General features: G+C 43.5%; 1 protein-coding gene across 7 annotated transcripts in view; it reads left to right on the top strand.

Moving 5' to 3' along the window:
- Positions 1-19,012, top strand: part of LOC124721481 (acidic mammalian chitinase-like) — a 205,804-nt gene extending 186,792 nt beyond the window's left edge. For 6 of the 7 annotated variants that reach the window (XM_047246484.1, XM_047246485.1, XM_047246483.1 and 3 more), the window contains one exon: positions 17,965-19,012. In XM_047246484.1, the coding sequence (XP_047102440.1) occupies positions 17,965-18,105 (141 nt within the window). In that variant the 3' untranslated portion in view covers positions 18,106-19,012. The remainder of the gene's footprint in view (positions 1-17,964) is intronic. The other variant, XR_007006338.1, reaches the window with a different exon arrangement.
- Positions 19,013-22,454: the final 3,442 nt, after the last annotated feature.

Below are 22,454 nucleotides of genomic sequence, written 5' to 3'. Positions count from 1 at the left end.
CAAAACAGTGCTTGCCTTCTGATCTGGAGTAGCTACCATTACCAGGCGTCGGGAAAAATGATCTAATATTGTTAATACGTATCGATTACCCGCATGGGTCTTGTTAAATGCCCCGATTATGTCGAATCCTATGAATGCGAATGGACGATCTGCTTCAGGTAGTCTCTGTAACTGAATTTTCTGATGACTTAAATCTGCTCTCTGCGCACACGGTATACAATTTTGCACATACTACTCTACATCATTGCTCCGGAACTATGACGCGTAGTCTGCACTTCGTCTTTCTGCAAAGCAACCCATCCTGCATTTCAAACTGCGGTTGCGTTCGGAACAATTGACACTCTCTGTCAGTGGCTTGCGCCTTTATCCACTCCTTCTCATTTATGCCCACAACTTGTACAGCTGCTATTTTTCTACTAAGCGCATCTGCATTCGTATGTTTTACCCCTGGTTTGTGAATTACCTCGTAGTCAAATTCACTTAGTTTCAGTGCCCATCTCGTTAAACGACTCGAAAGATCTTTCAACCTCAACAACCACTTCAATGCTGCGTGATCTGTAATCACCTTGAACTTACGCCCATATAAATAATAGCGAAAATACGAGATACCGTAAATCACTGCTAACATTTCTTTCTCTGTAGTTGAATAATTCTTCTCTGCCTTATTCAGTTGCCGGGAAGCATAAGCCACTGGATGTTCCTGAGAAAGAATACAACCTACAGCAATATTACTAGCATCACAAGATAGTATGAACTCTTGTTTGAAATCAGGAAGTATCAACACTGGGTCTGATGTTAATATCTGTTGAGCTTCTCGCATGCCTCCTGACACTGTGCTGTCCATTCAAATTTAACACCTTTCTTTAACAATCTCGTTAATGGATGTGCAATTTCCATGAACCCCTTTACATATCGTCTGCAGTAATTACATAAACCGACATATTGCTGAACTTGTTTAGTGGTCTGTGGTACTGGAAAATCACACATAGCTGACGTTAGACGAGGATCCATTCTTACCCCATCCTGACTGATAATATGCCCAAGATAAGTCACTTGCGTCTGAGCAAACTGACATTTCTCAACATTAAGTGTAAGATTTGCCGCTCTTAGCCTACTAAATACTTCGTTCAGTCGTTCCACATGCTCTTCTATATTACGCGAAAAAGTAACAATATCATCGAGGTATACCATAGCAATATTCGGTTTCAGTCCCTGAAGCACACCATCTAACAGACGCTGGAAAGTAGCAGGAGCGGTTTTCAACCCAAATGGCATTCTGCGATACCCGAAAGTGACCAAGGCTTGTTGTAAAGGCTGTCTTCAGTCTATCCTCGGGACTTAGTTCTATCTGATGGTACCCACTCTTTAGATCTAGTGTCGAAAAATATTTACACCGACCTAGGTTGTCCAATGTTTCCGTGATGTTCGGTATTGGATACGCATCTGTTTCAGTTCGTGCGCTCAAAAAACGATAGTCACAACAAAACCTATACTTTTTAGTATCGTCCAATGACTTCTTAGGAACTACCACTATGTTGGCAGACCACGGGCTTTCACTGTTCTCTATAATACCATCCCTTAGCTGTTGATTAATAAAGTCTTCCTCTAGTGGTTGTAGGTGTTTCGCTATCCTGTATGGTTTTCTATAGACCAGTGGACTATCACCAGTCGGTATACGGTGCTGAGTAATAGGAGTTGCTGGTAATGGACCGTCTGAATTAAACAAATCTAAATACTCTAATAACAAAGCTTCCATAGCTTCCCGGTCACCATTCTCCAAATGACGAATCTTATCACGTAGTACAGATGCCTTGACGGTTTGCTTGACATTATAATCACCTTGGGATTCACCTATATCCTCATCGTTGAGTATTTCCAAACTTGCTATCACTAAACCCTTTGGGAGATCCACTTCATCTGCCCCAAAATTATCTACACTGAGCGGAATCATCAGTTCCCCATTTATATCCGTTACGCACGCAATACTCCTCCTAATAAAACAATGCATTTCATCCAATGCTTCATTGCTCTGCAGTGGCTCCACCACACATAGTCTCTGCTGTGGTACATCGGTACCTACTGACAACCAAACTAACTTCCCTGTACCTGAAGGCACTTTGACATGCATAATCATCTTTAATGCCCTTGTACACGGTTCAATTGGTGACATCTTAGCAACGGATGCACCTCGTGACGTAGAAACATTTACAGCTGTTGTACCCATTGAAAACAAGTTTCCACTAAGTTCAACTGTACACTGTGAAAGATTAATTTTGGCATGGTGTTTATCGAGGAAGTCCAGTCCGAGAATCACAGAATACCCTTGTCCCACAGTTGGCAACACTTCCATTTGCTCTCCGAACTCTACAGTTCCAATCTTAAAATCGAGCTGTGTTGTACCCAATGATTGCAACTCATTATTTCCTACTCCACATAATGTATACCTAGGAGTACCTAGTCTTCTCCTGCCCACGAGGTCTAGACTAGCAACAGATACATGTGCCCCTGTATCAATCAAAAACTTACATCTGTTATTCCTTACAACAGCCATCAAGCAACAATCTGTCTCTGTACTAGTTTTCACCATACTTCTGCTTACTGGGAATGTCTTCCGATGGACGAAACACTCCTGTTCCTGTTTAACGCTTTTTCCTGTTTATTCCCTTTACCATTCTGCTTACTAAAACACTCATTCGCCTGGTGACCGTGGCGTTTACGAGCATAGCACTGCGGCTGTCTGCATTGAACCTTCACGTGACCTTTCCTCCCACAACGGTAACAATTCCTCTCCGACGCGACACTACAGAGAAGAGATATAGCAATGTATGCCAGCCAGAATTGTTGGACCAAGTAAACAGGAGATAGCAGCCATCATTGGCAACGCCCTTACATCATCAGTAGGTAAAAGAGAATTTGTAGAATGAACTTGGCCAACTCAGACTTATGCCACAGCTGTCAAATGACAGCCCAGTATCCAACCAACACAGGTACAACCACCTTCTATGCCAGGTACAACACTCTTACAGAAAAACAAAAATTTTAGGACGGAGATGACGTGTACTACTGAGAGAATTAAAATGAGTGTTCAATGACTACTATGTTGCCAGATGTCAACCGTCATGCCAGTCTACTGCAGACGATTGCAGTCGACCTATAGGACAAAGCCCATAACTGTAAAGAGGTAGGTACCAGCTGCTTGCCTAGCTGCTGAATTCGTTATAACTAAACAAAGTGACCATTTATGCAGGTGAGGCCATCGCAGATGTAAATCCTCCATGGACAACAGTTACCAGGAAATCTCAATGGTGGTGAACCTGTCTGGGTGCTATTTGACTCGGGCTTGTTTCTGTGTCCTGTCAAGTGCTTATCATCACCAGCTAAAAAAGACTTGTTTCATGATATGAATGTGATTGTGCTGATGGTCACAAATGGGAACATGTATTGCAAGAATAACGATCAATGAAAAAACACAGCCTTTTGAATTCATCGTTTTAACAGAATGAAGTCATAATGTTAGCCTCGGGTGGGATGTCTTGCAGGCATCGCAAGCAGTCATAGACTGAAGAAGGTCATTGCTCCAGATTGGCAAAGCTATTCCACCAAGCACACTCAACAAAGATTACTGTGGTGGTTATTTGCCTTTGAAGATGTTATCATCAACAAGACTAGTTCCAGTCATCAATCTGGATGCTCATTTAAACTGTGAAACTTTTGTTGGGTGCAAAAAGCTACTCAGGATTACAAATTAAATCTACATACCAGCAAGGATCATACTCATCACAGGTCGTCAAGGAGAACTCTGGATCACTATCATGAGCAGCCAAAACTCATCCCTAAAGCTATGTGCATAGAAAGGCCAAACCAGCCAAGGAATGACAGCTTAGTACCAGCCACAATGAATTGTGCTGTGTCCCCACTACAGACAATGCAGTGGAGGAAGCTAATATCAAGGATTTAGCCTGACCGAGGAACATCACTGAGTGTTAGCCATCCTGCACCAGTTCTTGGATGCTTTCAGATCCAGAGTGGAGAAAAGTCAGACCAGAAAGCCTATGATAAAACACTATATCAGTACTGGGGATCATTGTCCAATTAGTCAGCACTCATATAGAGCATCACCAGTGAATGGTGGATAATCTGGGAAGAGGTGGAGAAATATGCTGCAAGGTCACATCATGGGACCTTCAGAGTGTCCTTGGTCCTCTCCTATGGTCCTTGTGAAGCAGAACGATGACATAGCATTACTGCGTCAACTATTGATGACTGAACAAAATCATGAAATAAGATGTTTACCCATTGTTGCCCATGGATGACACCCGGGACTGCTTGAAAGGAGCAAAGTATATCTTGATTGTAGACATGTGGTCAGACTACTGGCACATTGAGGCTGACTGGGATAACATTGCCTTCATAACTCCTGACAGCCTCTGAGTTGAAATTGCTAAAAGATGATAACTTTTGCTTCCTAAGTACTCTCAAAGTCCAGAATGACTATTCTGCACCAAAGAATGAGAGCCATCAAGCTCCATCTGTACTAATTTGGTAAACCATTCACTGTTGTGGTGGACCACCATTCTCTAGGCTGGTAGATTAGCCTGAAAGATCTGTTGGGTTGATTGGCATGGGCACTGAGGCTCCAGTATGACATCACAGTGATATACAGAAGTGAAAGCTGACTGCCTTTCAAGGAATCCTTTGGTGGAACACAGCAGCATGGATGAAATCAGTTATCACTACATTAAATGATGTTTCCATGGAACAGGGGGAAGATCCAGGACTGCTGAAAGTCTTGGAGGAGGAACTGACCAAAGGAGAATTCCAATTCAAAAATAGAACATTGTATAAGAGGAACTATGATATGATCTGATGGGACGGAAATGGTTGCTTGTCATCCTAACTTATCTACAGCTAGCTACCTTGAAGTTTTTCCGTAACACTCCCAACAAATGGTATTTGGGATTCATTAACCCTCTAGACAGAATCTGACAGACACACGTATTGCTGGTCAGGCCTCCACCAATCCAATAAGCACTATGTGAGCCACTGTAAGGAATCCCAGTAAAGCAAGCACATGCCACAATTACATCCATGGGCACTGGTACCAATTCCACCTGCAGCAGCAGCATTCCACTGGATTGGAATTGGTCTCTTTTGGAGGTTCCTGGAGTCCACAACTGGAAATCAATGGACATTAGTCTGCACTGGCTACCCCTCACTGTGCTGTCATCAATTTGTGCTGACTGCCGAAGCTTGGAAATTGTAAGGCACCTTGCACACTGAGGTGACTAAAGTCATGGGATACCTCCTAATATTATGTCAAACCTTCTTTTGCCTGGCATAGGGCAGCAACTCGACGTGACATGGACTCTACAAGTCATTGGAAGCCACCTGCAGAAATATTGAGCCACGGTGCCTCTACAGCAGTCCATAATTGCAAAGGTGTTGAGAGTGCAGGATTTAGTGCATGAACTGACCCCTCCCATAAATGTTAGATGGTATTCGTGTCGGGTGATCTGGATGGCCAAATCATTCACTCAAAATGTCCTTCAAACCAACTGTGAACAGTTGTGGCTCGGTGACATGGTGCACTGTCATCCATAAAAATCTCATTGTTGTTTGGGAACATGAAGTCCCTAAATGGCTGAGATTGGTCTTAGCTGGACTGGAGGACCCAGTCCATTCCATGTAAACACAGCCCACAAGCCACCAGGAGCTTGCAGCAGTACTTTGATGACAACTTGGGTCCATTGCTTCATGCGATTTGCACCCTACTACTAGAGATGGGTCGAACTCGTTCATTCCCGTGAACTACTTCATTCATTTCACTCTTTGCCGTGAAGCATTCAAATGAAGTAGTTCATTCATGAAGTACGGAAGCCTGGCGAAGTTGCCCAGTTCGCCGCTCAGCCGCAGCTGCGCACACTTCACCTCGCTCGTACACTAAAGCTTCGTAATACTTCATAATTTTACCAACAGATGGCCGAACTATGCAGTAATGTGCACGCAACGTTTTATGCTCTTACAGCGTCTGAGTTAACTTAAATAGAGCATGGTCGAGGGGGACAAAGGAAAGATAAACAGAGGAGCCTGTCACGTATAAAGAAAGTATTACATTTAATCTTGCTAGACATTTTCTCATGAAGCACCCAAAAAAGTCTTTATCTGCCAAATTAAACATTATTTGTTGTATTCATGGACTGAAAACTAGGGCTACCAACGAAATGCAGTCCAATTTTATGTTCCTTTTAAAACTTAATCCAAAATAAAATGAGTATGTTTACCACTGTCACAAAGTCTATATACCTATGTTAAGTAATTATTCAGAAGTTTTCCTGTAGATTTTATTTTTGTTGAGAATAATAACCCTCCAGATTCAAAACGTAAACTGTCACCTGTAGTCATTGGTACGATTTCACGTAAAATCCCTCTTTCAGTGTTATTAACAAACCTTTTATTTTCATGTTGGCTGTGCGTGCTCACACAGCCAGCTTCTTTGTTTGTATCTTTAATATTCATTTGTCTGCAAGTGCTGCCAACGGTAGGCTACCCGTAGACGCGAAGTTTAACTGCACAAATAGTCACGGGTAATGATGTCAGCACTGCAGGAAGCAGCTGACGCTGCATTCTCCTTGCCCCTCACCTCCCCAACCCCCTCGTAAACCTATCGTTCCCCACAAACACCACGCGATTCGTCGACAGGCAGTAGAGGGAGGACTGAAGTGAAGGGAGGATGAGTGACGTAGCGCCAATGTAGTGGGAGAGTGTGAGTGAACTAGAAAAAAAGTGTGGAGTGTGCTATCTGTGAAGAGTTTGAAGTACCAGTTCATTGAAATTGAGTGGTTAGTTCACACTTCACTGGAGTGAAGCGTTCATTTGAACGACTCATTCACGAGCTCCCCATCACTAATCCCTAACGATTTCCAAAATAGAATGTCTCATGTATCTTGCTCCAATTACAATTCCGCAGTCAAAGCCTGTTAATTCCCATCATGCGGCCATAATTATGTTGGAAACATGGGTCGCCTGAGTACAAACGACAGCTCTGCCAATGCACTGCCTTTTTATACCTTGTGTATGGAATACTATCACTATCCCATGCCTTTTGTCACCTCAGAGTAGCAGTTATCATTATGAAGTACAGAGCACTCAGTGTGATGCTTTCTGATTGTAGAGAAATTTTTCCAGTTAACACTTGGACAGAGGTAACTTCATGTTGTTACACCACTCACAAGATGACAACTGCTTACCACCCACATATGAATGGCCTCACAGAATGCTTTAATAAGATACTGGCCAATATGCTCTTGATGTTGAGACTCAGGAGGACTATGTGAAACACTGCATCAGGACCAAAGAAGCAAGACAGCTGGCTTGCATCTGAACTCTAGATGCCCAGAAAAAGGACTGAGAGCACTATAATGCCACGCACTGGCTATTGAAGTACAGTCTGGGAGACTTGGTATGGGTTTTTACATCTGCACAAAAAGTGGAATTATTGGAAAAGTTACTAAAATGCTACTTTGGACCATATCATATCCTTTGTCATTTCTTGGATGTCAGATATGAATTTGAGGATTAACACCCTTCACCAAGAAGACAAAATCACGAGAGCTGGTGTCCATCTCCTTTGTATGAAGTGCTACTGCAATCATGAGATGCATGTCAACAATGTGGACTTCTCATTCAAGGAGACTGAGGACCTGCTTGACAATTGTGAAGTTTCAATAGGAGGGCCTACATTCTATGATCATAGTGAAGGAGGTGTCACTACACCACCAGAATGAAAAAATCCACTACTGCTGCCTTACAAGAGGCCACTGACAAGACCTAAAGACAGGGTGTCTGTAGTCAGCTCTGATGAGAACTTCTGCAACAGTGGATCACTGTTCCTTCAGGAGAGGGATAAATGCCATGAGTTGTGCTTAGCACTGTTGGCTGGTGTGTTGTGACTCACCAGTTCACAGCCGCTCACCAGCAATTATTTGACATTTAATATTTATCATTTCTGAAAGGTTCTCGAAATTTCTCATGTATATTTAGGAATACTCTTTGTGTAAATAGCAGCACATTCCAACCAGGAGTTCAGTTCAGTCTGGATGTTGGTGTTCATGATAAACATGCTTTTCCTAGCAGATTAAAACTGTGTGCCAGACCAAGACTCGAACTCGGGACGTTTGCCTTTTGCAGGCAAATGCTCTGCCATCTGCAAGGTTTGCAGGAGAGCTTCTGTGAAGTTTGGAAGGTAGGAGACAAGATACTGGCAGAAGTAAAGCTGTGAGGATGGGGCATGAGTCGTGCTTGGGTAGCTCAGTTGGTAGAGCACTTGCCCACGAAAGGCAATGGTCCCGAGTTCGAGTCTCGGTCCAGCACACAGTTTTAATTTGCCAGGAAGTTTCATAGCAGCGCACACTCCGCTGCAGAGTGTAAATCTCATTCTGAAAACAATTATGGGTGTAATAGTAATAGATTAGTCTGATAAGGACACAGACATGAACATGAAAAGAAGTCATAAGAAATTAGGTTTTAGTGGTGGAACTACTACTTCAATCTAACAAACCTCTGTGATCTCGACTGCATCATGAGTAGCTGTGAGAGAGGTTTCGGTAATATTTTTCACCAGAATGGAGTTATCAGAGTAACCTCATTCAAGGCTGGCATCATCATGGAAGAGACTGCAAACAACCCCAATAAACCACCTCACGTTTTCATGTCCGCTCTTGATCCAGATGGCCATACCGTATTTACTCGAATCTAAGCCGCACTTTTTTCCCGGTTTTTGTAATCCAAAAAACCACCTGCGGCTTAGAATCGAGTGCAAAGCAAGCGGAAGTTTTGAAAAATGTTGAAATGCGCCGCCACAACTAACTTCTGCCATCAAATATACGTAGCGCTACACAGGTATGCTTTGTAGGCACAAAGATAAATACTGGCGCCAAAACCTCTGCGTCAGTAAATAAATTAAAAAAAAAAACAAAAAAAAAAAAAAAAAAAAAAGGTGGAAGACGAGCTTTTCTTCTCCACCTCGAGTTTTGACCACTGCATTTTCATACGTTATCCAACGAAGTAAATACAAATTCCGTATTGTTCATCTTCGAATGTAGCAGCATTTCAATGTACCACGAAAATCCGACTGGCAAGACTGTTTGGGATGTTTGTCAATATGGCCAACTCCACGTTCTGAATTTTTTCCTACCTGTGAGAAGAGATGGTTGCTAATAGGAACTTGATGAATTGTGAATCACATGCAGTATTCTCTTCACCATAAGAATAATACGAATATAAACATTTTGCCATGTATTCTTTCGTGTTTGCTGCTATCTAATCCTGTCTGCCTAATAAACTACGAAACTAGAGTGAGACAACAGTAAACGCGGAAGAGTATATGTATCTTGTCATGTTTATATTCGTATTATTCTTATACCTAATAGTGATACAGTCAGAAATGAAGCACAGCAACTGACTAGATTTTTAAATCTAAGATGACTAATTTCTGTGCAGAATGTAATGTACTAAAGAGACGCCAGCAAAGATTTTCAAACGGAGAAAAATTTTCGCTACACTCTCGTTCAGAACATCATTTATCATACGCAGTCTATTATTTGGTTCTTGCTTATCATTATCAAAGAAAGCAGTGGTGTAAGTAACAAAAAAATAGCAGTCTCTTGCCATTGTTTCACACATGAGACGATTCCTCTTTTTTTTGTAAGCGGCGGTTGCGCGCACAAAAGCAAGCCATGCCGCGAGCGGCAACAGGCCGTAAACACACACTATCAGAATGCGACAAACAATCATGACACAGTTCAGTAATGCATTTTCAGCTTAGAGAGACGTAAACACTGTGGGAGTGACAAGTCGATAGTCGACAAGACACTGAGAGATTCTCTTTACGAGCGGGGTTCTTTGGAGGACACGAGGAGTGTTCGTTTTCCCGCGTTAACGTATTTATCAAGTGTGTTTTGTGCGGTACAATAAAGGTGGTCGTTTACAGTATAAATTCCACACAAGTGTTTTCCTTTATGTAGTGAAATTACCTCTACATAAGTGGTGACCCCGTAACTAAGCAGTGTGACAGTAGGCAAGTTTCTTGAGATATTTTCCGCGACGTCTCGTATCGACATGTCGTCTGCACAGAACCTCTTCCGCGACATCGACGGCGTCATCCAAAACATCAAAAAGGAGCTCGATACGATGCAGCAAAACCCTCAGTTCACAGTGCCACGGATGCCTACATCTCAAACCGACTTCGCCCACGACATTACATTTCCAAGTGCGCCGCGTGTGCCGGCGGGTCACGCGCCGCCGCCACAGGACATTGCCTCGCACAACCAGCGCGCAGGACACGCCGATGTCAGACCCAAAGTGCTCCCGTTTTCATCACCCGCGTCGGTACCGCTCCCACGAGTTTCGCACTTTCCGTTCACCAGTGATCGTGGGCCACCTGCGTCGCGGTTACAAATTCGACCCCCACCTTTTGTCCCCGAGCGTCCGGAAATTTGGTTCGCTATTATGGAGAACATTTTTGTGCAGCAACAAATAGTCAACGATTTTGAACAGTTCACGCTCGTGATATGCAACCTGGACCAACGTGCGTCGTCAGTGGTATCGGATATAATTATGCAACCCCCACCACAACAAGCCTACGCCACCCTCAAGACGGCTTTAATTTCGCGTTGTACAAAACCTGTGGATCAGCGGATATCACAGCTCCTGTACCACGAGAAACGCGGTGACAGGTCACCTTCAGACTTTTACCGGCATTTACGTGCTATGGTGGACCCTTCCGTGTTCTCAGACACATTACTTTTGCACATATGGCAACAGCAGTTACCTCCGCAGGTGGGCTTAACCTTAATTGCTTACGAGGGCCGGCCATTAAGCGAGTTGCTGCAAGTAGCCGATAGAGCGCATTCCCTGTTCGACTCGCGCGCCACACTGGCCGCCGCCGCAACCACTTCGGCCAACGACACCAGCCGAGCACGGCCGGAGCCGGTCGACGCAGCGCCTCCAGCTTGTGCTGCCACGACCGCACGACGAGCGCCGGACGCGACCGAAGATTTCCGATCTCTCCGCGCTGCCATCGATCAGCTGACCGCCCAGCTGCAGCGGCTAGAGCCATGCGACGTTGCGGCGGCTGACACACACACGCGTCGTCGCCAGCCGACGCGACCGCCGCGTCTCGCAAACAACGGCACCGGTTATTGCTGGTTCCACCAGCGCTTCGGCGCGCAAGCTACGAAGTGTAAGACGCCGTGCTCACACCCAAACGCATCCCACGGCCTGCTTTAGGCGCAGCCGACCGTGACAACAAACAACTGCGCCTAAACTCACAGACGCATGGAAGGGGAACACCCCCATTTCAGCACGAGCCTACGTTATGTGGATCGACTTCTCCCACAGCTGTAAGATACGCTGCTTCACAAAGACTTTTCGTTCCTGATCGCTCTACAGGATGGATGTTCTTGGTCGACACCGGCTCAGATGTCAGCACTCTGCCTGTAAATTTCTTCCCTTCAGATAAACGCACTGAAGAGACCACCTTGAAAGCAGTCAACGACTCAGTCATCCACACATATGGACAGAAAACACTGCCAGTGGACATTGGGCTACCAGAAGAATGCAACTGGACCTTCGTTATGGCCGATATCGATCAACCTATACTAGGTGCTGATTTCCTGGCAAAACATGCATTGTCCGTAGACTTACACAAGTCACAACTCGTCCATTCTGTCAATGGATTTGTTATTCTGGGAATACAAGGATGTCCGACATCTCATGCATGCCAAAGGGTAGATAACCTCAGTGCACCCACCTGGGAGGACACCATAGCATCGAAGGAAGCTGACCGGCACATGGCTCAAACGACATCAAAACAGTTAACGACACAACAACAGGCTCCTGCTGTTTCAACCACAAAGGCGACACCCAAACCACAACAGGGAACAAGAAAGAGCAGGGCGAAGCATGAGACGGTGCACCACATCCGGACAACTCCAGGCCCACCAGTCTCCTCACGTGTTCGCAGGCTTGCACCTGATCGCTTGCGGGAAACCAAGGCCATTTTCAACGAGATGCTACAGGAAGGAACTATACAGCCATCCAACAGTCCGTGGTCCTCTCCTCTGCATCTTGCCCATAAAAAGAATGGGTCATGGCGCCCGTGCGGTGATTATCGAGCTTTGAACGCCCGAACTATTCCAGACAGATACCCTGTGCCACATATACAGGATTTCACCCATTCACTGGCCGGGGCATCCATATTCAGTGTTTTGGATTGCCGTAAGGCTTATAATCAGATCCCAATGGCAGAGCAGGACATACCAAAGACTGCAGTGACAACCCCATTCGGGCTGTTTGAATTTTTGGTGATGCCATTTGGGCTGAAAAATGCGGCCCAGACATAGCAACGGTTCCTAGACAGCGTACTAAGAGGACTACCATATTGTTTCGCCTATTTAGACGATATTCTGGTGTTTTTGGAGAATGTTTCTGACCATCAGAAACACGTAAGCGAGGTGCAAAGCAGGCTTAGCGCTCATGGAATTACACTTAACAAGGACAAGTGCGTGTTTGGGGAACCCGTTGTAACCTTCCTGGGTTATAAAGTGTCAGCTCAGGGCATTTTCCCACTGCCAGAAAAGCTGGAGTTGTTGCGTACCCTACCACGGCCTCAAACCTACCACGATCTCCGACGGTTCCTAGGGATGATAAATTTCTATCGTCGCCACCTCCCCGGAAAAGCAGCAATCCAGACGCCATTGAACAATGCCTTGGCCGGACACAACAAAATTGGCAAGCGCCCACTCCCATGGACACCCGAGATGGACTCGGCTTTCAAGGCACTGCAAAACAGCCTTCACAACGCAGTGGGGCTTGCACACCCTGCACCAGGAGCTCAGCTAGCCATAGTAGTGGACGCAAGCCAAGTCGCAATCGGGGCAGCACTGCACCAGAGAGTGAAGGGTCATTGGCAGCCACTAAGTTTCTTCTCACAAAAACTACAGATGAGTCAAACTCGTTGGAGTGCATATGACAGGGAACTCCTCGCAATGTATGAAAGCGTCAGGCACTTCCGCCCCTTAGTAGAGGGCTGGCAATTCACCATATACACCGACCACAAACCTCTCGTGGCAGCTTTCTACAAAGTCAGCGATTCATGTTCCCCCCGCCAGGCCCGCCATATAGAGTTTATATGCCAGTTTTCGACAGACGTGCGTCACATCCATGGTGCCGAAAACATTGTGGCAGACTATTTCTCACGTATTAATGGGATAAGTCCAATGTTAGATTATTCCGAATTGGCAACGGCTCAGGCTTCAGATGTGCAGCTGCAATCCTTGTTGGCAGACCCATCCACTGGCCTACATTTACAACTTGTGGACGTCCCCTGCAGCCCATGTAAGGTATGGTGCGACACCTCCACGGTTAGACCATGCCCATACATCACCCCCCAGTTCCAACGAAAGGCATTCGACAGCATTCACAACCTGGCACATCCGGGAACCAATGCCTCAGTGAAATTAGTGACGGACCGTTTTGTGTGGCCTTCAATCAAGAAAGATACACGGGAGTGGGCCCGCAGCTGCTATCAGTGTCAACGTAGCAAAGTGGGACGCCATGTTCACGCTCCAGTAGGACAATTCCCAAAATCAACAGCACGTTTTGGGCATGTACACATTGACTTGGTTGGACCCCTCCCCCCTTCAGAAGGTTACAGGTACTTGTTTACGGCAGTGGATCGTTGCACGCGGTGGGCAGAGGCTACACCAATCAGGGACATTTCTGCAGAGACTACTGCACGCGCATTCTTGGAAACTTGGATGGCTCGTTTTGGGTGCCCATTTTTCGTTACCACCGACCAAGGACGCCAGTTCGAGTCAACACTGTTCCAACAACTGTCAAAACTCTGCGGCTTCCAACGAAACCGTACTACTAGCTACCACCCGGCCAGCAACGGTTTGGTGGAAAGGTGGCACCGGACCTTAAAGGCTGCCCTGATGTGCCACGAGGACTCATGGACTCAAGCGTTGCCATTGGTTTTGTTGGGGTTACGGACCGCATTAAAAACGGACATCAATTGTTCCTCGGCAGAGTTGGTATACGGAGAACCACTCCGAGTTCCAGCAGAATTCCTTGCACCAGTTCCTCTCCCAGATGACACACAACTACCCCACCTCTTGCAACAAATGAGGAAGCAGGCAGAGACACTACGTGCAGCCCCGACGTCTCAGCACGACACGCATCCAGTGTTCATACACAAGTCCCTCGATACTTGTTCCCACATCATGCTCCGCACAGACCTGGTACGTCATTCGTTACAGCCACCGTACACTGGACCATACCAAGTGCTAGGACGTGACACACACACAATGGATATCCTCCTCCAGGGAAAGTCGACCAAAGTTTCCATTGAGCGAGTAAAACCCGCTTGGACAATGCCAGCACTGACGACAGTCTCACAGACGACTTCAGACACAATTTGCAACGAACCCACACCTTCCGCAGAACCAGGCAGCTGTGTCCCACATGAGCCCCACACCAGGGGACCTAATGCAGCAACAGAATCAGCAAGCAGCACCCACACCCGCACTATCCGCACTCGGGCAGGCCGAGAGGTGAAGTTTAAGTACCCCACCATACCAGGTGCTCCGCACTTCAGGGGGGGGGGGGGGGGGGGCTGTGTGGGAGTGACAAGTCGATAGTCGACAAGACACTGAGAGATTCTCTTTACGAGCGGGGTTCTTTGGAGGACACGAGGAGTGTTCGTTTTCCCGCGTTAACGTATGTATCAAGTGTGTTTTGTGCGGTACGATAAAGGTGGTCGTTTACAGTATAAATTCCACACAAGTGTTTTCCTTTATGTAGTGAAATTACCTCTACAACACCTATAACAAAGAAAACGACACTTATCAGATCAAAGCAAAATAAGCAAACGATTTAAACCAGACAAAGCATGTGCAAAAGGAAGGGTACCCGTATAAATACGGACGGAGCGCCTGGCGCATAGCAATGGCTACCTGGTAAAGCTTAACTAAGCTTACGACTCCAACCAAACTACTGTAGCTGTATCGTCATTCATTCGACCTAAATTGTGTCTTATATTACAATGGACCAACTTTGTTTCGATTTGGAGCTGCGGCCTAAAACTTTTCCCTCCCCTTGAATTTCGAGTCTCAAATTTCAGGTGCGGCTTAGATTCGGGAATTTTTTTTTTTTTCCTTGATTTCGAGTCTCATTTTTCAGGTGCGGCTTAGATTCGAGTAAATATGGTAATCCAGAACTGACTGACACGAACATGATCCCCATCAAATTCTTTGAGGATATCCTGTCCTGACATGATTTCTACTCGAGTTTGGAACTCCTGGGCAATGCATGAGTCTCATGACTAAAAATGTGATTTAAGGTAATGAGATGTGTTCTTGTGCTATACCTGTCTTTTGTCATGGTCAGTGTTAATTGCTACTTCTGGGTCTAATCATGGGATGCCCTTTGTAAAAGGGACAATTCACCTAGACTTTTTGATTCCATAACCTTCATAAATCTGATGCACTCATTCCAGAATGTCAAGATATTTTTCTTTGATGTGTCACATTGACCTAGAGCTTTTTTTTAGTTCTGTGCCAGATATCCACTTTCTAAGGTTGCAACTAATTAATATTGTTACTCAGATCCACACACACACACCCCACGCTGTGAGTGAACTGTGAGAGCAGCACTGCACTGAGCCAAGCAAAAGGCAAGCAAATATCTCTGCCCAGAAGCAAATCAGATACCATACTTTTTCCAGAGTTTTTAGGGAAAATGCAAAAATTCCTCAAGTTTCCTCTAAGTTTTCCAGGATTCTGGGCAACCCCATGTACTTCACTGATGATCCTACTTTTAAATTCGGAGTAAATGTGATTAAGATGTGGCAGTAAAAATGGCATTACAGTTGTAGTTTCAAATTGCATACAATACACTCATATGACATGGTTTGGGGCATCGGCAGTTCACATCTTTCCTGGAAGAATTCAACTGAGAATATTATGATGTGCCTCATTTTTGTGGTGTACTACACCCATTGGGTATTAGATCTTACTTTTCTAACTGATCTGACCAAGCATCCGAATGTCTTGAGCACAACTTTGAATGCGTGTACTTTCCAAACAATATGCTAATTGTACATAGAAGAAATCTGAAAAGTAGGCACTGAATGAACATTTCAATGGATTTGATAGCTATACTTTCTGAGAGAGAACTTTGACACTAAATTTAGAGGTTTAAATAATTTTGAATGTGATTTTAATACTTCTGCAACTTCTTTTGCAGCGGACATTGAAAGGGCACTTCCTGAAATTCTATTGGACCTCAGAGACTCAGTGTAATCGTATGATGAGTGAATGATTTCACACTGTGGGAACACTGGAAATAATCTGCAAGAATATCCCTTGTGAACAGTTCCCAAAGTTGTTTACAATAGCTGCTCGAGTCTGCAATCAGAACCACAAATTCATGAAACTGTTTATTCAGTCAGGCCAACGGCCTTGCCGTAATGGTAAAAACGTTTCCTGTCAGATCACCAAAATTAAGAGCTGTATGCTGGGCTAGCACTTGGATGGGTAACCATCCAGGCTGCTGAACACTGTTCACAAGCAGAGTGCACTCAGCCCTTGAGAGACAAACTGAGGAGTGGCTCCAATGTCATAAACTGACATGGCTAGGAGAGCTGTATGCTGACCACATGCCCATCCATATCCAAATCCAGTGCCGCCTATGGACTGAGTATAAGGCAGCTTGTTGGTACTGTTGGGCCTTCATGGCCTGCTTGGACGGAGTTTTTTAGTTTTAGTTTATTCAGTCATGAAATCAAAGCTTACGAGTAGTCTCATGTTTGTTGTAGGACTGGTGTGTAACTCCTAATCAGCAAATGAATCGCTCCACAAATTTTAACAAAAGGGCATTAAAAATGATGTTGAGTGATGTACAAGTGTTTCTTTTTAGCAAGCTGCAGGCCTGCTCCAGCCTCTATACTTCTGTGTAACATTAAATGAAAAGTGTTAGATATTTAATAGCATGCATTCTTTTTATGACCATGAAATTCAAAATGTATTATGATGATTCAAAACTGAGTGGACTAAAACACTGTACAGTAGAAAAGTGCTTTCGAACTACATTGACAGGACTGCTGCAGTCACTGGGAAGCTTCTCACATCGGCTTAAGTGCACATACACTGCACTCTCATGGTGACAGACCTACACGCAAGCAGCTAGGTAGTCCTTAATTCCTCACTGTATTTTCCACAAAGCTGTTGCAGTTGGAATAACGGCCAGCTACAGGAACCAAGGCATATCAGTAGGACTTATTAGTCCTCATCAGACTCGGCGTATTTAAATTTATTTAATTTGAGTTGATATAAACATCCTGATAATGGTATAGTGTTAGGAGCTGTTAATTATATCTTTGTGGAGATTACTAATTTTCATCTTTCTAATTTATTGTAATTAATTTTTTTCCAGTCACTATGTGCAGTTTGGAACCTACAATAGGATTCCATCCTGCAAATGCTTAAAATTTGAGAAATTACATGAGGTTCACAGTATTCAGTGCTTGGAATTATGCTCCATGAAATTCAGTTTTGAACAGCATACAACAGAACTGCTGAAATAATGAAACAAATCTTTATTGGCAGTGTGACTTGTCATATGTAGGTGGTATAAAACTAAGGGAAGTATGGGATATTATTTTAGGGTAACTCATTGAGCAAAGCGAGTGTGTCATGTTAAGACATCATGCTGCTGTGGTTAACATCTGTGTGTGCAAACCCTGTTGCTGCCAACTTTTATTATGACAGTTTCTCTATTAGCATGCATTGTCTTTTACTCAGCGACAGTGATGTGTATTTTCATGAGGGTTTTTTTTTTTGTTTGCTCAGCACTGAAGTAGGAATTTGCAAAAGAGTACCATTAGATTTGTTTCTCTTGTTACAGGCAAAGTATATCGCCAGTGGCTCTTATGGAGGAGCAATGGTATTTTCTCTCAATGTAGACGACCATCAAGGTGTGTGTGCTGGTACAACATTCTTGCTGACAACACAGATAAGGAATATTCTAGGAGTTTCTTGGCAGTAAGATGATACCAACTTCTCTTGTAAGCAGTCTACCATGATAAGACATCCACAAAACAAGTGGATGAAGTTCACCGAAACAGAATTGAATGAAGTATGTAGTTCAGTACTGTTTCCAGGCAGAAATGAATCAACTTTGTCACTTTTCAAATTTGTTTATAAGCCCAAGATGCTTAGAAGGGCTGGAATTAAAGACAGATAACTCATATTATTGGTGTTACAGATGAAGTTCAAATAGTTTGTGTTTGCATGTATCCAACTATAAATGACACACAGCCTTTTACTTTCAGTTACATTTTTAGTACCATTTGACAACCCCAAGTGTGGTCTAGGTCATTGCAGCAACTAATGTCAGGTGGCAAAAGTGATGCAGTTACTTCTCAGTTGAAACACAGAACTTGTCTTCACAGAGCTGTACATTGGCTTGCTTGTAATATTAAATTGACCAACAAATAGAAAAGTGTGACTTTTAGAAAAAATATGACATGTTGTTTTTGGGATCAGCTATGAATTCATTCAACATGGTGAATCAGTGTGTAGTATCCTGACATACTTACTTGGAAATTTGCAAAGAAGTACATTCATGATCATGCAGCACAGGCTCTCGCGGCCACTGTAGGCACAAGTATTTTCCTTACAACATGGCATAATTCGCAGAAACCCCATGTCAATAAGGAAGTATATTCATGATCACAGTCCATAAGGAATTTCCGATTTACAGTTGGACTGTACCAGTGTGTACCTAGTTTATATCCCTGCCTCTCATTTTATCAATCAGCATGAATATTGTGGTGATCCACAAACTTGGATCACAGGTGGGATTGTCAAGCGATTCAGTTAGATTCCAGTTTAAACACAAATGTTGTGATGTAACTGAATGTTAATAAAATTTTATCTACAGTTCTATTACAGATTTCGTTTGTAATTTATTCTCCTTATTTGAATAGGAAAGTTCAGATACAACACTCATTTATGGGACTGAACTCTGGTTAAGTTTTTTATACACCAAAAGTGTGTTTTAATCCTGATTTAGATTCTCGTCTAAAAGCTTTCAGCCAGGAATGGCTGAGAACAAGGTGCTGATTTCTGTTGCCCAAGTGACCCTCTCCTCATGTACCGTGCCATGCTGTGAGTGGAACAAGGCGAAAGAGGAGAAAAAAAACAAGGGGTGGGGGAGGCTGGGAAGCTCTGCATGGCATTGCAGTTGCACAAGAAACACTGAACATCTTACATGTGGCTTAGTTTCATATTTCTCAACATATTGCAAAAAACATTTTCATTGTTATTTCTTTTTGGTGTGATGAAGACATAATGATAACTTATACCTGGTACAAACTGTCAGCATATGGACAGACAGAAAATTTCACAACCTTCTGTCATTGAGGTTACCACATAATCATGACTCATTTAGTTTTAAAATCAGAAAAAGCCTTTCATGCACATATGTTGATCAAAATATTGTTTACCACATTTGCATCCTCACTATGGAGACGTGGACACACTTCTGATGAGTGCAATATACATAATTCCTGGACATTTTTAAAGTAAAAGGATTTGTCTTGAGTAGGAATTACATTCCAGATCTATTAGTTCCAGCCACACATGCACAATGGTGCTCTCAACTCAAACGGCAAATAGTCTCAAAAATTGCTCAAAAACTGGTGTAAGATCCTCACAATGTTTACAAAATTATTCTTGTATTTCTATCAACACCACAATGAATTCTTCAAAATTCACATTTTCTTTACTGCAGTTGATCTTCGGAAAGAAGGTGTCCCATCCATAATGCGGTTTTCTTTTTAAATGCATCCCCACAAGATCAGAAATAAGTCGGTTCTCACCTTGTAATGTCTAATTGTTGGCATTGTGCAGTAAAGTCTACTTGAAATGTGAGGTTTGTAAACCATTTCGGACAGTCTAATTTTTGTTTGTGCTTTCCTTTTTACCCTCATAAATTCTACAACAGCAGGTCTTAATTCAAAAAATTGTTTCAGGCATGCTTCTCGATGTAAGTCACAGTAAAATATAACATCTCCCTCCTCTTCACTCATTTCCATCAAAAGCTGTTGCAGCTGATGGTACAATAATGTGTAAGGCTTCAGAAAATTTACTATATGTACCTTAATTTCATCACGTGCTCCATGCCTGCAAAGTTAGAATACAGTGCTTCTTGATGTACAGAACAATGAATCCCATAGAAATGGGGTGATCAATTTAAGTTTTTCCTTTTTCATAGTCAAATTTTTAAACTCTTGCTGTGTGATATTGTAATTTCATACCACAGCAAATCTGTGGTATCTGTCGATTATGCTACTGCAAAACAGATATCTTGAATTCTCACTCTTCTCTTCTGTCATTCATTTTTAAAGGCTTGTGATGACTGCCTCCTTTGTACAAAAAGCCACTTAAACTCTGAAATTCCTTTATAACATAAACAAATAGCAAAGGATAAATATTGCTGAAGCCACAATTCAACCAAAGTGAAGGCAGTGGTGCCAACCAAAAAATGTTGCACCAAATGCTGGCAGAAATTGCATCACAGTGTACTACTAAATGAATATAATGCTGCATTGAGCAAAGCCGAGATGTACCAAGACAGGCTAAGCATCTGACTGCACGCATGCAGTTTTGCACACTGGCTGACCCTGCTTTAAGCAATACATTTTCTTGTCTTGTAAAATTTTCCCCCTCACAATTGTGTCTCCTCTATGGTATAATACCATGACCTCACAATTAAATAAGTCCAGGAAAAATATCTGTTTTGTGATTTACTTTTCACAATTCAAATTAATAACAACTTTCTGTGTGACAGCAGAAGTCTAATTTTGAATCTAATACTGCGCACTAAATCCAGTTTTCTCTTTACCCACACCTCCTTGCCAATTGACTAAAAATAATAGTGAATTGGAGCCCAGTTTGATACTCTCACATTGTTGGAAAGCTATCAATATCACGTAGCAGATCAAAGCAGATTCACGAAGTAGTAAGCAGATTCACGAAGTAGTAAGCAGATTCACAAAGTAGTGGCAATGAAGGGGGCAAGTGTGCCTGGCAGATTTGACATGTTGAAGTGACCATCACAGCAGCAATTGAGAGCAGAGGGTACAGCCACCTGCAGATTGTTTCTCACATAGGAGCAAAAGCCAGGCTTTAAAATAGTCTTGAGCTCTGCACCAAATAATGATATGAAAATATTAGTGGTAAACTGATGAAAATTTTCAAAAAATGACAATTCAAAGCTCTCATAAGCTGTAGAGCAAAAATAATGCACAGCACCATCAATTGGATAAAATCATAAAATGAAATCTTCCCAGTAAATCTAAAGGCCCAGTCGAACAGGGTGCGGGCAGTGGCTGCAGCTGGGCATGGACTACCTTATGTTGCACACAACAGCATCATCCCCATCAAATACAAGGTGCATACTTGTACCTGACCTCTCTTGCCTGTAGCAGGCAGCTGTCACGTTGTGATTTTCTACAGAGACAGTAGCAGGTAAGGGTGACAAACATAGGAAGAAACTCAAAAATTAATTGATCTGTTACATGCAAACATTTTTCTACAATACACCTACACCAAATACAAAAATGTATTGGGGGGGGGGGGGGGGGGGGGGGAAAGCAGCAACTTGGAAGAAAATAAGTACAAGTCTGAATCAAAGCAGTAATAATTTATTCTGCATATTTAGAAATAAGTGTGTACTTGGATAAATACATATTTCAGATTGTGATTATTCCTATGCTGAGTAGGCTTGTACATACGAGGTGCATTCAAGTTCTAAGGCCTCTGATTTTTTTTCTGATTGACTACTCACCCTAAATCGAGGAAACTGGTGTTACTTCTCGACGTAATGCCCCTGCAGATGTACACATTTTTCACAACGCTGATGCCATGATTCCATGGCAGTGGCGAAGGCTTCTTTAGGAGTCTGTTTTGACAACTGGAAAATCGCTGAGGCAATAGCAGCACGGCTGGTGAATGTGCGGCCACGGAGAGTGTCTTTCATTGTTGGAAAAAGCCAAAAGTCACTACGAGCCAGGTCAGGTGAGGTGAGTAGGGAGCATGAGGAATCACTTCAAAGTTGTTATCACGAAGAAACTGTTGCGTAACGTAGCTGTGCGGGTGCATTGTCTTGGTGAAACAGCACACGCGCAGCCCTTCCCGGACATTTTTGTTGCAGTGCAGGAAGGAATTTGTTCTTCAAAACATTTTCGTAGGATGCACCTGTTACCGTAGTGCCCTTTGGAATGCAATGGGTAAGGATTATGCCCTCGCTGTCCCAGAACATGGACACCATCATTTTTTCCAGCACTGGCGGTTACCCTAAATTTTTTTGGTGGCGGTGAATGTGTGCTT

The sequence above is a fragment of the Schistocerca piceifrons genome, chromosome X (assembly GCF_021461385.2).
Source record: "Schistocerca piceifrons isolate TAMUIC-IGC-003096 chromosome X, iqSchPice1.1, whole genome shotgun sequence".
Taxonomy (NCBI): domain Eukaryota; kingdom Metazoa; phylum Arthropoda; class Insecta; order Orthoptera; family Acrididae; genus Schistocerca; species Schistocerca piceifrons.
Note: the sequence above shows the minus strand (reverse complement) of the source record. Positions and strands in the feature narration are given on the sequence as shown.